Below are 17,877 nucleotides of genomic sequence, written 5' to 3' on the forward strand. Positions count from 1 at the left end.
ATATATATATATAGTTGAAATTTACAGAAAACCAAAAAATAAAGACAGGTGTAGGAAACAACAAGCAGGTATATTAGTCTAATGCTTGGGAAAATGGAAAAGTCTTTTACATTTTGAGCCTATGCTCTTCAACGAAAAGGATTAAGATTAAAAAAATGGAGGGAGAATGAAAAAAAATAACGGTGAGAGAAAGAATGTGATACACACCCACATGCACGCGCACACATTTACATTATAAGAATTTAGAAACTTTCAGAGATAGGAAGTAACTTCTTTTTTTTTTTTATAGGTGAGCTGAAAGTAAATAAAGCTATCAGTTACAGCATATAGAATATTGGTTAAAATATCGTATATGTTATTATTTCTAGTTTTATCCGCTTTGACTTCCACTATTGAAAATTGTATGCATTTGTGCACACACACACACACACACATGCAATGTTAAAAACAATGCACAGAGTTAGATAAATGACAAATACAGGACTGGAAAAGGATGGAAAATATAAAGTGAAAGACAAGTGAAGAGGTGTGCAAATATGCTAGTGGGAAAAACAAGAGAGAACCTAACATCTCAGTTAATATACTTTATCAAAGAGAAGCAAAGTATTTAGAGAGCAAGTGAAAACTAAAAACAATATGTGATACTGAATTTATGATGTCTGTTTACAAGGCAGGTTTAGTGTAAAATGGAAGTTAGGTAGTGGGATAGGAAGACTGGGAATAGAAATTCAATCTGAATAGCAGTGGGTGTAGGTGGAGAGGGAGGAGTGAAGAGAGAGAGAAGGAGATTGGAAAAGGACAGTTACAAGGGAAGGCATGTGAGATTAGGGGTGAGATACTCATGATACTAATATTTGTGTGTAGTGAAGTGTAGTTAATTTTTAAATGTGCAATGTTTTTATTGTGTAGAATATAAATATCATTTGCTGTGTATCAAGGAATATGAAGTACTTGTATCTAGATATGCAAGTCATTGTTTACAACACATTATGCCCAGCTAAGTATGTAAATGCACATGCACACAAGTGTCCACTAAGCAAATTTGTGCTGAGGAGTGAAAATGCATATTTTGGGCATTTACCCTTCTTCAAAGCTAAATAGAGACTACATAGAAGTGTTGTTTGCCTTGGTCACAGAAATGTGAATGAAAAATTGTGTAAGATTGTGGGAAAAGCCTGTGATAGTTGGTGTGAGTAGCATCTGAAGTAAAGAATTGGGAAGGAAGTAAAGTGTATGGAAGAGTTACTAGAGGAGGAGGCCAAAGTTTGTAAGAAACTGAAATTCAATTGAAATAGGAGATAGGTGATGAGGGCCAAGTCAGATGAGGTGAAAATTAGTATTAAGAGCATAGGGCAAAGAAAAGAGAGGGGTAAAGGTACAATCACAATAACATAGATATAGGAGAAAGGGAATGATAGAGAAAAAGGGCAGAGTATTGAGAATATAAAGAATTAAGAGGCAGTAAAGACTGATCATAACTGTAAAGAAAATATGCATGTGTGTACATGTTTTTTCAAATGTTGTAAACAAAGTTTGTAAAGGAAGTGGAAAAGAGTACTCAATACATGATGCAAATTTTAAACTGTTTAAACTGAATTCTCTTTCTCATCATCTGCATAATTTGACATCTGTATTCCATGCTGACACAGGTGGGACAGTTTGACAGGATTTGACAAATCCAAGGACACCTTTGTGCTCCAATGTCTGCTTAGGCATAGTTTCTCTGGCTGGATGCACTTCCTAACACTTTATTGCATGTGCTGAGTGCTTTTTTCAGGGTACCAGTACTATTGAGATCACCGTGCAGCTTGCTAGACTAAAAATCTCCTTTGGCTGAGTGGGGCTACAACAAAGAGTTTGCTCTATGATAGGAAATGAGGAGTATTAAAGTATGAGAGAAGGAACTAGAATGGAACAGGTTTCTTGTTGTTGAAGAGCTATATTGTTACAAGCATCATAGAAGATAAGATGGGAATGACCTGGGTGAAGCTGGAAAAAGATAAAAAATAGTGGTGTGGTTTCAGAGGGACCTCAATGAACAGAATAAAGAATGTGGGTGGGTAGGGGTTGCAAGGATATGGGAGAGTGATAGATGGTTAGGGATGGGAAATAGGTGCAGGGGTGAATATATAATGGAGAAAAAGTGTTGAGAGATAATAAGGGAAGGTATAGAATAGTAGGTAACAAGTGTAGAGGCTGTTTAGAGTTGAAGAGTGGATGTAGTGAATTAATAGAGGGTATGGGTTGATAGATATGATACAAATAAGTTAAGGGAGGGCAAGTGAGCTGGGTAGGTTGCAAGAGCATGAAGGGAGAAGCAGGCTTAGCGTATAGAAAGAGTGAGAGATGTATAGAGGAGAGATAATATACAGGGTCATCAGTACTTGAATTTTAGATTATAGAAATTGTTCTGGTGACTCACTCTGTGTTTTAAGATGGTTTTATATACATTCAAGTGAACTTATTCCCCTGTGTGTGCATTGTTTTCATTGATTATTTACTATGTATTATCATATTTGAGTGTTATCTTCTAGATTATCATCATTTTGTCACTTTTCATTAGTCAGTTCATCAATTGGTTGATTCTGTTATTATATTTGGTTTCTCTCATTCACTTTTGTGGGTTAATTTGTTGGTCATTTTGATGGGGTCTACATGGACTCTAACTGTTTATATGATGCTGTTAAATGTTATTCTTTGATATGCTGTTTTATTTAGTCCTCTAAATTGTCATTTGTCTTCATCGGTTAATTTGTTGCTCACCAAGTAGTTTATTTGGTTGATTCACTTTATTGTACCCTGTTACTCTAATTTATTATTCTGCTGGGGTTTTGCATTATCACTGCAAGTGTCCCATCTGATGTTACTCAATTTTATTCTGCTATGCTGGTTTTCATTCCATTTGTTTCCTTTAAGTTGTTCTGATTTATACTGTTGATGCTGAGAGTGTAATTAAATGATAGTTTGTGGTATATTGTTATTTTCTTCTTACAGTCCATTGGGTATTGAGTTTTGGGGTATGTGCAATATTCTGTTTTTCATTCTGTTGATTATCATTGTGTCTCTTCTGCTAGGGAACCTTCAGATGTTGAGTCTCTTTTAAATGTATTCCACTTCTTAAAAATGAATTTATTTTGGTGTCTGCAATGTGATTTTACTGCATTTCTTTTGTTAAACAAACATATCTGTGGTGTAATTATATTTTAGCCTACAGGGGGAAAATATTGAAGCTATTCACATAAGGGGAGGTTCTATTATTGTCTTTCATTTCTTCCCTTTATGTACCAAGTTTGCTTCAATAAAGATTTTGCTTTCCTTCTGTTTTTATTGCAAGGGAAAGGCATGCATGGTGTGTGTATCCAACCTTGAACGTTCTGCTTATGCTCTAATAATAATTTCTTTTATCAGTTTTTCTCCAATATCCACTCAACTGTCACATACACATATACACATGATGGACTTTAGTTTCTACTTACCAATTGCAATCAGAAGGCTTTAGTTAGCACAAGGCTATAGTACAAGACACTTGCCCAAGATACTGTGCAGTGGGGAATCCAAAATTGTGGTTAGGATGCAAACTCCCTAAACACAGTCATGGCTGCACCTCAAATAACTTCCATTTGACCCATGCTTATTATTATTATTATTATTAAGGCTGCAAGCTGGCAGAATCTTTAACATGCTGGGCAAAATGCTTAGTGGCATTTCATCTTTTTGGGGTTGATAAATTAAGTACCTGTGAAATACTGGGGATTGATGTAATCAACTAGTGCCCTCCCCAAAATTCCAGGCATTGTGCCTTTAGTTGAAAAGATTATTATTTTTATTATTATTATTGTTATTATTATTATGGTGGTGAACTGGCAGGATCATTAGCATGCTGGGCAAATTAATTAGTGGCATTTCGTCTGTCTTTATGTTCTGAATCCAAATTCTGCTGAGGTCAACTTTGCCTTTCATCCTTCCAAGGTCGATAGAATAAGTACCAGTGAAACACTGGGGCCAATGTAATTGACTTATCTCCTCCCACATAATTTCAGGCTTTGTGCCTATAGCAGTGAGGATTATTATTATTATTATTTCCACTTTGCTGAACCTTTGTATTGAAAAGCCTACACAGAGACTATTGCAAAGATTTGAAAAGGTGTTGTTTCTGTTGTTATTTAATGTCAGGTGAAGTCTGAAAAGAGCTTTGAGCAATGATTTTCTAGCAATGACCATTGCATCTTTCTGTTCAGATATAATGTTTGTAAAACTGTGTTATTCAATGTGTTCATCCATTTTTTTTTTTAAGATTGCAGTATTCAAGTGGGCAACATGGCTGCTATTTCTAGCAAGTTGAATGGCCTCACGAAGTCTCAATCATTAGACTGTTATGGTTGTTATAATGATTGTGATTTTTTTTCTTCTTTTTTCTTAATGGGATTTTTGATACAATCTGTCAAAAATGTTTAAGTGATTCTAAAATAATCTTTTTCATAATTGTGTTTAGTTTTATAATAAGTTTTCTAAAAGGGTGAAGAAAGGTCATTGTGGTGGGGGATTCACTAAAATTTAAACAGTACTCTACCAGGTCTTTCTTAGATTTTATTTTATTTTGGTGTCTCTAATGTTAATTATAACAGCTAGTGTGTGCATGTGTTAAAATAGTCTGTTCTGCTAAATCTGATTTGCTGAATGAAAGTGGTGTTTTACCTGGTGTATTTATTTATAGAATGTACATTTTAAAGAACAGTTTGTATTCTTTTAAAATGTTATTGATTATACACAAAAATAATTTGTTCCAGAAGGGAGAGGAAACAAGCAGTCACACCATAGATATAATTGAAACAGAGAAGATGATACTCAGAAAATTTCATATATATATATATATATATATATATATATATATATATACACACACTTTGGTGCAGCATGGAAAGACAAAGCATGTGCTATATAACTTGTACAATGTAACAGAAATTCAATTTTAAAAGATTTGCCTCACTGCACGTGTCAAGGTACCATCTCCACCAACCTTGGACATGAGAAATACTCCTGTATGATAGATCAATATGTAGCCAAATCTCCCCATTTTCACTCATTTCACTGTTTTAACTCTTTAGCATTGACATTGCTTTGTTACATGTAATATTTATGTATCATTCACATTGTTTTGAATTAGTTATGCATTGTCTTGTATCGAGATTTCAATGATGTGATTGTTTATGTTTCCTAAGACATTGGAAGATAGGTGTGAAAGGCCAAATCTGGTCAGTTAGAACATAAAACAGGTAGAATATTTGAGCCAGTTGTGGCCAGTTTAAATGCTAAGGAAGGAGTATATTGGATAATGTTGTCCAAGAATTACTCCTGAAAAGGTAGGGTGGTCACAGCTGGAATTACTTTGTTCATGAGTTTGTTTCATAAAAGTTGAGAGCTAAGGCCTAAACAACAACATATTTCCTTGAAATCCTCCATATTTTTATTTTTACACAAAGTCTTCTTCCAGGTGAAGAAATCAAATTATCAGTCCTAAGTAACCTTGAATCTGTTCTTTGGACAGAATTTTGATCAGAAGTAGTCTAGTGATGGCCATAACATTTTTTCAAAGTATACCTAGGACAATGTTATCGAATATGTCCTTTCCTTTCTCAAGACAGTAACTTGTCATTTGAGGGGAGATTTGACTGTAAATTCTAGCATGTTGAATGGTTTTTTCTTCTTCTTCTTCTTCTTCTTCTTCTTCTTCTTCTCATATTATGCTTCTCCTCTTCCTCACACCATACTAATTTATTCCACCTAGTAAGCTTTTTGTTCTTACTATTCATTGACACAAACCACACCAATAGTTTCTTCATATTATACTGTTTCCCTGTGATCTAATGTGTGTTTTGGATTCTTCACTGTGTTGGTTTGTTTGTTATTGATAAGAAAGCTATAATCGATGTTTGTTATTTGTCATTGCTGGGGTTCCAAATTTTGCCTGAATCTAAAGTTTCTCTTGATATTTCTTTTTCTTAACATTAATACTTACAAGCATTGGCTGGAAATTGGTAGCCTCTTCTAATTAATTAGTTCATCCCAAGTAGTGATCAGTTTGCTTGCTACAAATAGCATTCGGAGAAAGTTTCCATTATCATCATTACCATCACTATGATAATTACCAAAATACAAATGACCATCTATTTGTTCTCCCCTTATGAAACTTCCATCCCATTAATCCACTGTTTGTACCCTCTCTTATGTCCACCGTGTACATTTAGATGTTCGGGCATCCCATCATTACCATCTGTATCTTTTTTCCAGCTATTCCTGCCCACCCTTGTATAATGTGAGTAAGCCTTGTATCTCTACCATAGCAAGACACCTGGACTTGTCCCTCTAGCACACTTGAGCCTCTGATTGCCCCCCCCCCTGCTCAAGTACTTCCCCTCCATTTAGTTGGAGGGGAGTCTTCCTCTTTCCTTCTTTGTGTTCCAGTATTATTTTTTTTGTTATGCATGTTGTGGTAACCTCACTAGAGTCAGTTGCATGAGAAAAAACAAACAAAACAAAACCTCCAATACACTCTGCAAATGGGTTAATGTTAGAAAGGGCTTCCGGATGTGAAAAAACCCATGTCAAAGCTAACATTGGAATTTGTTGCAGCCCTGCCTCCACCAGATCCTACCAATCTATTCAGCCTATACCAGTATGGAAAACGGATGTTAAACGGTGATGATGATGATGACTCATGTATAAGTCACATTCCATATTTTGCGCAGAAAAGTTTGTAAACCTTTTTGTAATAGATATTCACATGATAAATGAGTCAACAAGACTAAGAGTTTTGCTAGTTATGATACATGTCTACTGTTATTAGTAGAGTTAGACAAATAAAGTTCACAAAATGTGGCCGTGTGGTTAAGAGTCTTGCTTATCAACCATGTCTTGGTTTTAGTCCCAATGTGTTGCACTGTGGGCAAGTGACTTCCACTTTAGCCATGGGCTGACCAAAGCCTTGTGAGTGGATTTGGCAAATAGAAACTGGGAGAAGTTCATTGTGTGTGTATGTCTGTGGGTGTGTGTGTGTTTCTTTGCTACCACTGTTTGATGTTGGTTTGTTTATACCCCCATAACTAAGCAGGCTAGTAATACATAATACATGACCCAAAAGGATATTATGATATCAAAGAAGTCAGGAAATCATTTTTAAGGTTGAAGAAAATTGTGAAATTATGAATTATCTTCTTTCACTTGTTTCAGTCTTTGGACTGTAGCCATACTGGGGCATCATCTTGAAGGGGTAAGTCAGCTAAATTACCCTCAGTCCTCTTTTTATTTTAAGGTCTGGTACTTATTCTATCAATCTCTTTTTACCGAATAGCTAAATTAGTGGGATGTAAACAAGTCAACACCTACTGTCAAGCAGTGGTGGGGACGAATGCAAACATAAAAACACACACCTTCATAAGTTCTGACCGAGTTCTCTTCTGACTTACAGGTCATAAGCCGATCTGGTTGTATGTTGGATTTATATTTTTCAATGCTATTTTCATTCAAATGCAACTGATGCTTGAAAGCGACTGAGAGACAGTGGCAGGCAGTGGATGTCTGGGTCTGAGGAAGGCCTGCGTTGCCAGATGCTGCTATAGTTATTATATGTGCAAGCTGCCCAACATCCGAAAATCGATTTTTTAAATTTATTTTTTATTTACTTATTTTTTAGTGGTCATAAGTCACATAGGTTGTAAGTTGAGAATGTTTGTGTGTGTGTGTGTGTGTATCACCATCATCATTTAATATCTGTTTTCCAAGCTGGCATGTATTGGACGGTTTGACTGAAAACTGGTAAGCTGGGGAGCTGCACCAGGTTCCAATCTGATTTGACACAGTTTCTACAGCTGGATGCCCTTCCTGACACCAACCAGCCCAAGAGTGTAGTGGGTGCTTTTTACATGCTAGTTATGTATACCAGTATTAGCCATGACTGTGATCTCACTTAGATAGATATATGAATGGACGGATAGATGGATAGACGGACACAAAATGGGGTTCTTTTGGTTTCTGTCTACCAAATCCACTCAAGACTTTGAGCAGCCCAGAGCTATAGCAGAAGACACTTTCACATGGTGCTGTGCAGTGGGACTGAATCCAGGACCCTGTGGTTGGAAAGGAAACTTCTTACCACACAGCCACTGTTTATAAAAAAATGATTATTATGCACATCTTAAAATCCAGTTGAAAGCCATCAAATTCAGATTTGTCATCATCACTGGTGTCATAAAGTGTTCTCTCATTTCTGTTGTTCATATTTCATCTCTATCCTATGATTCTAATATTTCCTTTGTTTCACCTCTCCCTTTGTCATCTTGGGGATATGTACCTAAATAATCATCTTTTGTTCAATTCATGTCATTTTATATTCCTCTCTCTAGGAAATTCTTCTTCACCATCTCAGCTGGAATATAATTTCAGCTATTCTTTACAAATGTTACAAGTGACAAGTTTAGCTTCATGGGGTTACCACTTTTGGTCAGTTCCTTATGGTTTAAAGACATCCAAATCATCCACATCAGACATGTCTTATTCTTCAATGACTTACTGGATACCTCATTCAAATTTTGTATGTAAGATGTAAGTCTGGCTGGTGGTATCAGCTTTTTCAAGAGACCAGACCATGAATATTTTTTCCTAGTTTAGTGTAGGTAAATTGTACTGTAATTTATTCAGTGTGGCTGCACCCATATGAAATATGCACTCACAGGGCTTAGTATTTATAATAATACAAAAAATGTGATTTACACATGAGTAAGTAAGGTAATTATGTATTTATGAATTACTCTTTTCTTAATTCAATGTGTTGGTCTTATATCTTTGGATTTTCCCTTAACACATTTTCATTATTCTTTTTCTTTTTGTTTCACAATAGGTGACAAGTTTCGGATGGTGATAGCTACAACTTTACGTGAAGATGGCTATCCTGATGATGGGGAATATTCACCTGTTGATAGTGGCCCAACCCGAGCAGACAGCTTTGAATATGTTATGTATGGAAAGGTTTATAAATTGGAAGGTGATGAGACCGGCGCTGACTCTGGAAGACTGTAAGTAAACACACTTTTATCACTGATTTTTGTTTGAAAAACTCTCATGGTTTATCTAATTAAGCTATCTTTTAAACTGACATGATCAATACTGTGTATTGCAACACTATTTTGTGGTTGGTAGATTCATTCCTACTGTTGACTGTCTATAAATGTGTGCCTTGGTCTATCTTGTTGTGGTGGGGTGGGGACATGATAAAGTATTATTTCTTTCAGGAATAAATATGGATGCAGACATGGCTGCATGGTAAAGAAGTACACTTCACAACCAGAAGGTTTTAGGCTCAATCCTTTACTCAACCTCTTGAGTAGGTGTCTTCTGTCTTAGCTTTGAGTTTGTGAAAGAAATTTGATTGGCAGAAACAGTGCAGAAAGAAGCTGCTATTGTTCTTGGTTAGCAGACTTAATCAGTTTACCTTTAGCCAAATTCAGTCTGTTGCAAGAATTCAGAGACAGATTTCTGGTCTGAGCATATCTTCTCTTCCACTAGATTTTGGAGGCCCTGAAAAGGGCTATAAGTGCTGCTGTTACTCCTCTGAATAAACCATTAAAAAAAGTAAAAAAGATTGATGTTCTCCCCAGAAGCAGATTCTTCTCTTTATTTCTTTAATTTTTGGTCATAGGTTTTCAGAAAATGTCCCCAGTACTTTTGTTGACTTTGGAAAGATGAAAGATAGAGTTGACTTCGGTCAGATTTGAACTTAGAACATGAAAAGTAATGGTTCTTCATGTTCTGAGTTCAAATCCTGCCAAAGTCAACTTTGCCTTTCATACTTCTAGGATACACATTATAAAATATTAGTCAAGTACTGGGTGTGAGTTTGGGGCTCAGTTTAATTGATTCACCTCTGTATCGAAATTTCAGGTCTTGTATCTCAGTTTGAAATGTCATTATTATTTTTAAAACTATTTGTGAATCTGTGGTTAAAATGCTAAAATAATTTGTTTTTTAATGTCAAATCATGGTGAAAAATGTCAGAATAAGTAAATATTTGTGAATCTGAGGTTAATATTTTGATGGCAGTGGGTGGATTAACAGAATTGATAGAGTACCAGATAAATTGCCTTGTGTGTGTTAGGATTAACCTATCTCATCATGTATCGAAGGGAGAGTAATAGAATTATCTGAGACAGGTTCATCCAACAAGCCTATGGAGCTTTAAGTTGTCTGGAGTGAAGTCAACTTGTTATTTAATATTATATGCAGCTATTACCAAACGTCTTGAGTGCCACTTTTTTCTGTTTGTCCACCTGTGTTACACAAACCTACATACACGCACATACAATATATACTTGTATGCAAACAAACTGAAAGAACCTGTTCCTTTATCTTTTTTTAATTAAATTATATTATATCCTTATTCCCTTTTTTATGTATGAATATGTATACACCTTTTATATCAGCCCCACTTTAGTGTATATTTATAAAAGAAAATTTGAAGAAATTTTTTGAGCAAACACCAAACAAACTCTACCTTCACAAAACAGGAAATTTCATATCCCTACAGACTGATCAAATTGCTTATAGAATAATGAACACCTAGAGAGAATTTGTGAACATCAAAGTACAAGAGATACCTCTTTCTATACCAAGACATGCATAATTCTTGCAATGTTCAAATCTCACAAAAGTCAGCTTTGCCTGTCATCCTTTCAGGGTTGATGAAATGAAGTACCAGTCAACTGCTGGGGTTGTTACAAATGACTATAGGTTTATCCAAAATTTTCTGCCTTATGACTATTATAAAAAAAAAAAATCATCAATTTTTCTTATGTCTTTTTTTCTTTCCTATAATTTTTTTTTTTTAATTTGGTTGTACAGTCTATAATTAGAGTGCTGAAATAATCAAGATTCTTTATTTATTGACAACTCTAAGGTTAAAATGTCAAATTTTTGTTTTATTTCTGTTAGCTGGCCTCTGGCCTGAAATGCTGATATCTTCTCTCTGTTTAGTCCAAAAATCTAAGTTTGTGTGTGTGAGCAAGAGAGAGAGAGAGATTCTAATCTTTGACCATTTCATTACCATATTTTTAGCAAAATACACTGTCTATGGATTTTCTATTAATTTTGAAAATAATAAAAAATTTGGAGGGATTTTGGATCTAAAGGCTTCGTCATTATTAAGCGGATGTTGGTCTTTGCCAGAGCACCACCTTGAATATTGAACAAATTGATTCTAGTACTTACTTTTAAACCTGGTACATATTCTATTGGCCTCTTTTGCAAGATCACTAAGTTATGGGGATGCAAACAAACCAACACTGGTTATTGAGCAGTGGTAGAGGGTACACAAAAATACACACACACATGTACCATGGGTTTCTTTTAGTTTCCAGCTATGAAATCCACTCACAAGGCTTTGAAGACACTTGCCCAAGGTGCCATGCAGTAGAACTGAACCTGAAACCAAGTGGTTGGGAAACAAGTTTCTTACCACATAGCCATACCTACTTGTAACATAAATCACCAAAAGGCTATTAAACATAATTATAGAAGTTTTTTTATTTTATTTTATTTTTCTAATTTATAAATGGAAGTATTGAAACACAAGGTTTTGTGTCATGAGCCCAGAGACTAGTCCCAGGTGGGCTGGTATCAAAAAAAGTTAATGAAGTAAAATATATACAGAATTGGATGAAATGCTTTGTGATATTTCTTCGAGCTCTTTGCATTCTGAGTTCAAATTCTGCTGGGGTTATCTTTGTTTTATATTTTTCCTGGATTAATAAAGTACCAGTCAGATACTTGGAGGCAGTTTAATCAACTGATCCTTTCCCTCAAAAATGCTTGCCCCTTTTCTATATCAGAAATTATTGTTGTTGTTTGTATTTAATTATGTCTCTTTACATACTTTGCATTAAGGGTAGCTTTACCATTATTGTTGAGGCTGCCTTTAACTCTCTTCTTTCCAGTGTTGAGAAAGAAAAAAAAGGTATCAAGTACGGGTGGTAAGACACCAGAATATACAACCCTAAACTTATAAAATATTTGATTGAAACACAAGTGTTGGAAGTGTGGTGAATTCTGATATTCTGTGAGAAGTGGTGAGCCCTGGTGTTTTATGAGGAGAGGTAACTCCTGGTGTTTTGTGCAAAGAGGTCAGTTTTAGTGTTTTGTAAAAAGAGTTGACTCCTGGTATTTTGTGAAGAGATTGTAAAGGAGAGTTGTTTTCTAGTGTTTTGTGAGGGGAGGTGAATCCTAGTGATGTTGAGGATTTGTGACGTTGAGAGGTGTCTTTTGATAATGATGTGCAAATTTAGTTTTTGGAATTTTATAAACTGTTCTGTTGCTATAGATCATAAGATTCCTATCTTACTAGTTGTTTTTCTTTTCTCTTGCATAAACCTCACAGAATTTGATTACAGTTTGAATAACAACCTACATATTTAGGAGACTTGACAATGACTAACTTAAATTCAAGTGTTTTACAAATTTTGACACTGTCTCCATCCAAACTCTGTCTTGCTATACAATGTGGCATTAAATACCATCTCAACACTCCATCTCAGCCCTGATGAAGACATTAAGAAAGGGAAACTCTATGTGGTCATTTAACTCACTGGAATTAGTAGCCAAATATCCCTCAAATCAACTCCCTCCCATTATCTTGAAATTGACACATATAATAATGTAATTTTACTTACCCCTACAAAGATAGGATGATCAAAGCTGGAATTCTTTGATTATATATTACTCAGAGTGGATTTGGAGGTTAAGCAACAACTTTAGTCATTAACACCAAATCATTGTCATGTACAGTTGGACACATTTGGAATCTTAATGGACTCTGTTCAGACATAAAGCACTCTCTTTCCCCTCTCTCTCTCTCTCTCTCTCTCTCTCTCTCTCTCTCTCTCTCTCTCTCTCTCTCTTCCTCTTCTCAGAGACATGCACACCCACATGCAGACACCTAATATAATACTTATGTTATATTATAGTAGACAGAATGAAATACTCTGGCAGACGTGGGTACCATAGTGTGTTTGCAGTACTACCCCTGTGTGAACACAGCTGGTGGTATCTGGTTCTGTTTGAGCAATCTCTTCTCATCATAGCCCTACAGTTCTTTCATCACACACACACACACCTCCCCCATTTCCCACCTTTTCTTTTACCATCATTTTCTATAATCACCACCACCACCATCTCCATTATGATTATGATCATACTTCCTATATCTTTCTTTCTAAATACAATGTTAACATCAATAAAACACCAGTGTCAATTACATCAACTGTGTCCACCATCCTTGTCCTTGACAAACTAACTGACCACACAATTCCAACAAAGAACTGTGTGCATGCATGCATCAGCCCACAGCCTCCTACCTCATAGCTATTCATTGCATGTGCTGGAAGGGTCATGTCCTCTGTCTCCCACCAGATCATCCTACCTGGCATTACTCTCATTTGACATAGCAGCTGCAAGCTGGAAGAGGCCTTGTGGCAGGCACTGCACCACTTGGCTGGATGTGATTATGGAAGATTTCCAGAGGTTCAAAGTCACCTTAGAGGATCTAGTGAGGCTGACATGGGACCACCAGCAATGGAGAGCACTGGTGGACCTTGTCAGCTCTATGCATGATGATGTCTCTGGGACCACTAACCTAGGATGACCCAGCCTCTTCAAGCAAGAGCATGAAGCAATCAAAGTGATTTCAATAGTCTAACCTTTTTTTATACTTATATTTCTCTGTATTTTTTGTTCTGATCAGTTAATCCTTTTGGTGTCAATACTTATTGATGTTTCTTCTTAACATTTTAACTCCAAACATGTATTTCAGCTTTCAGTTGTCTTGAGATAATCTGTGAGCGAAGTTTAAAGCAGTCAAAGAGGAGACTGTTTTTATGAGATAGAAAAGGAAGGGTTATTTAAAATTCTACCAAAGCAGAAGAATATAACCTAGATTCAAGACGCATATAGGTGCAGACATGACTGTGGTAAGAAGCTTGCTTCCCAGCCACATGGTTCTGGTTTCAGTCCCACTGTGTGGCATCTTGGGCAAGTGTCTTCTACTACAGCCTTGGTCCAATCAAAGCTATGTGAGTGGATTTGGCGGATAGAAACTGAAAAGAAGTCCATCATATTTGTGTGTGTGTCTGTCTATCTGTCCGTGTCCCACACCACTGCTTGATGACTGGTGTTGGTGTGTTTATATGCCTGTAACTGAGTGTTTAGCAAAAAAGACTGATAGAATAAGTACCAGTCATCCAACTAAATGTTCTTCAAGGCGTTGCCACAGTCTAATGACTGAAACTAGTAAAAGAAAGATTGGAATATATATATATGTATATATATATACATATGTATATATATATATATATATATATATATTATATATATATATATAATCATATTGCTTTTGAGAGGTTTACATGTTTTAGTGATAGAACTGCAGCCATGCTGGGACACAGCCTTGATAGGTTTTGCTAAACAAGTCAACCCCAGTATTTTTGTAGAGCCTGGCATTTATTCTGCCTAAGTTACAGAGATGTAAATAAACCAACAGTGGTTGTCGAGTATTGGTGGAGAGGGTAGAAATACACACACATACACACGATGGGCTTTCACACATTTTCCATCTACCAAATTCACTCACAAGGCTTTGGTCTACTCAGAGCAATAATAGGAGACACTTATTCAAGGTCCTGCACAATGATACTGAACCTGAAACCATATGCTAGGAAAGCAAACAACTAAACCACACAGCCATGCCTGCCCCTGGTTTCTGGACGTTATTCCAACATTGAGGTCCAATGGTAATACTAGAAGAAATTAACAAATTAGACTGGAGTAATGTGAAATGAAGAGTTTTGCTCTGGAGCACAATGCCCTGCTGATCAGGGAATCAAAATCATGATTGTGACTGCAACACCCTAACCATTAATGTAAGTATATATGCACGTGTGTGTGTATATACTAATATGTAAATAATTATTTCTTTACTACCCACAAGGGGCTAAACACAGTCGATAATATCGACTCCAGTGCGTAACTGGTACTTATTTAATCGACCACGAAAGGATGAAAGGCAAAGTCGACCTCGGCAGAATTTGAACTCAGACCGTTGCGGCAGATGAAATACGGCTACGCATTTCGCCCGGTGTGCTAACGTTTCTGCCAGCTAATATATAAATAATATACACAAATGCACACACATATATATACATGTGTATATACTTGCATGGATGTACACACACACACACACACACACACACACACACACCTCCCTAGATGGAAATAATTACTCCTTTGTGAGTCTCCCCTTCTGTCTGTCTGCCATTTTATAAGCGCACACAGATAGTCAAATGCCCATTAATTTATGCCTGCTGCGCACATAGCAATAAGATTTTCCTCATTTGCTTAGTTTCCAGTCTCTAGAGTTATCTCCCTTCGTTTTGTGGCTGTCCGGACAGCTGTCTGTAATGTTGTGTCTGGTATTATTGATTCCAGCTGGATGGCGGGCTGTCTATCTGTCTCTCCGTCTGTCTGCTGACCAGCCAGGTCGGCTGGTTTTCGTTTCTGCCTGACTATTATGGAACAGCCAGTCAACCAGTATTGTCTACCATTTTGCCATGTTTTTCTTCTTTTCCACTATCATCACTACCATCATTTCTGTTGTAATTTCCTCCTCCTCCTCCCCCTTCATATTTTTTGTCATCACATTTTCTTCTTCTTCGTCGTCATCATTGTCACATTTTTCTTCATCGTTTTCCTCTTCTTCATCGTATTCTTTTTCATTGTATTCTTCTTCTTCTTCATCCTCTTTGTATTGTTTTCTTTTCATATTCTTATTCTCTGTTTTTGTTTTTGCTGTCTTCAAGTCTCTACATTAAATGGGATTCTAACCGATGAGCGTACACAGTATCTATCTACACATTTGCACACACTCGTACTCTACCTTTCTCGCATAAACATACATCCTCTCCATCCCTATCCACTCTCTCTCTCTTTTTCTTACATAAACACAGACACATGCTCACACACACAAGGTGTCTTTTAGTAACTTTATCATGCTAGGACATGTCTGCAGTTGTCACATGACATGTCTATCTGCTATAATGTGTGTACATCTCAGAAAGAGAGAGTAAGAGAAAAAGAGAAAGAGACTACATGTAAGAGGAGTATGAGTAGTTCAATCATGTGATGCTTGCTGTCTGTAAAGAGAGAGTAAGAGAGAGAGAGAGAGCGGGAAGGTGAGATGGGAAACCTAATTCTCTTTCAATCTTCTCTCTCTCTCCCTCTCTTTCACACGATTTCTCTTTATCTCTCTCACTCCCTCTTATTGCCTTTCTTTTTTAATGATCTAAATGAATGTTTACTTGATTTAGTGTTTGTCAGTGTTTAATTTTTTTTTTTTTTGTATTTTACCTTTTCTATTTTTCCTAACATAATTTACATAAATTTGCATGTCGCCAGGTGGAAAGAGAAAGAGAAAGGAGGAAGGAAACCAGCTGTTTGCTGAGGAAATCTTTTTCGTCTTTTATCTTTTACTTATTTCAGTCATTAGACAGTGGCCATGCTGGGGCACTACCTGGAAGCATGAATCAATCCCTGTACTTATTTAAAAAAATTTTTTTTATTGATGTCTTATGGCAAACTGCTAAATTACTGGGATTAAACAAACCCGCACTGGTTGTCAGCAGTGGAGGTCAAGCATGCACACACACAACAGGCTTCTTTCAGTTTCCATCTATTGAATCCACTCACTAGGCTTTTGTTGGCCTAGGGCTATAGTAGAAGATACTTACCAAAGGTGCAACACACAGGGCTTGAACCAGGAACCATGTGATTAGGAAGCGAACTTACCACACAGCCACGGCAGCCTAAGACTGCAATTTCTCATTTTCCTGCGCAAAACAATTGTTGTCGTCATTAATGGCAATTAGTATTATTATTGTGGTTAGTATTTTACAGATGGGGGAGGCAAGTGACAAATGTTGTTGTTTAACCCCGGGTCAATCTTCATTGAGTGGGCTTATGATCAAAAAAAATTTTCCAACTGTGACCACTTCATCATTTTCAAAAGTATATTGGAGGATTATATGTGTCCTTCCATTATTTTTATGACTTTAAGTATAGTTTAAGGTAGATTTTAGTTATTATTTTATTATTTTTAGAAAGTTGAGTGACCAAGGAGAGACTTCTGAAGTGCGTGTGAGAGAGAGAGCCAGACAAACAGAGAGAGAGAGAGAGAGAGAGAGAGAGAGAGAGAGAGGGAGAGATAGATAGACAAACAGAGAGAGAGAGAGAGAGACTACATGTGAGCATGTCTGTCCAGTATTAAGTACTTCTTATCTTACAGCTATTCAGTATCTTTCCTTCAGTTATGTAACTATGATGATGATGGTGATAATAAATTTTTTCAAATGTTGGCTCAAGGCCAGCAGTTTTGAAGGGAAGAGCAAGTTGATTACATCAAATCCCCCACCTCCCTAGTACTTGACTAGTACTTTATTTCAATCAACCCTGGAAGGATGAAAGGCAAAGTTGACCTCAGCAGGAATTGAACTCAGCATGCAAAAAGCTGGAAGAAAAGTCATAACCAACCCATGCTACAAACGTTTCCCCTATTTCAGTTCCAACAGCTTATTGAAACTGAATAGCTTAAGACCATTATCCATTTGTTTCTATTTGTAATATACATAATATTTTCATTAATTTAAGCATATTACTCTACCTCTGGTATTCGAGTACTACTTTTTACAACTTGTTTCACATTTATGTGCTTACTCTGGTATATATATATATATATATATATATATATATATATTATATATATATATAGGCACAGGCATAGCTGTGTGG

At 36.3% G+C, this 17,877-nt stretch overlaps 1 protein-coding gene across 3 annotated transcripts in view; it reads left to right on the plus strand.

Moving 5' to 3' along the window:
- The window catches only part of LOC115221702 (DNA-directed RNA polymerases I, II, and III subunit RPABC3), a 373,348-nt gene that overhangs the window by 215,900 nt on the left and 139,571 nt on the right, over nt 1-17,877 (plus strand). For all 3 annotated transcript variants that reach the window (XR_005002874.1, XR_005002875.1, XM_029791906.2), the window contains exon 3: nt 8,894-9,068. Coding sequence is in view for 1 of the 3 variants with exons in the window: in XM_029791906.2 (XP_029647766.1) it covers nt 8,894-9,068 (175 nt within the window). In the remaining 2 variants the exon portion in view is untranslated. The remainder of the gene's footprint in view (nt 1-8,893; nt 9,069-17,877) is intronic.

The sequence above is a fragment of the Octopus sinensis genome, linkage group LG18, assembly GCF_006345805.1.
Source record: "Octopus sinensis linkage group LG18, ASM634580v1, whole genome shotgun sequence".
In the NCBI taxonomy this organism is placed as follows: Eukaryota; Metazoa; Mollusca; class Cephalopoda; order Octopoda; family Octopodidae; genus Octopus; species Octopus sinensis.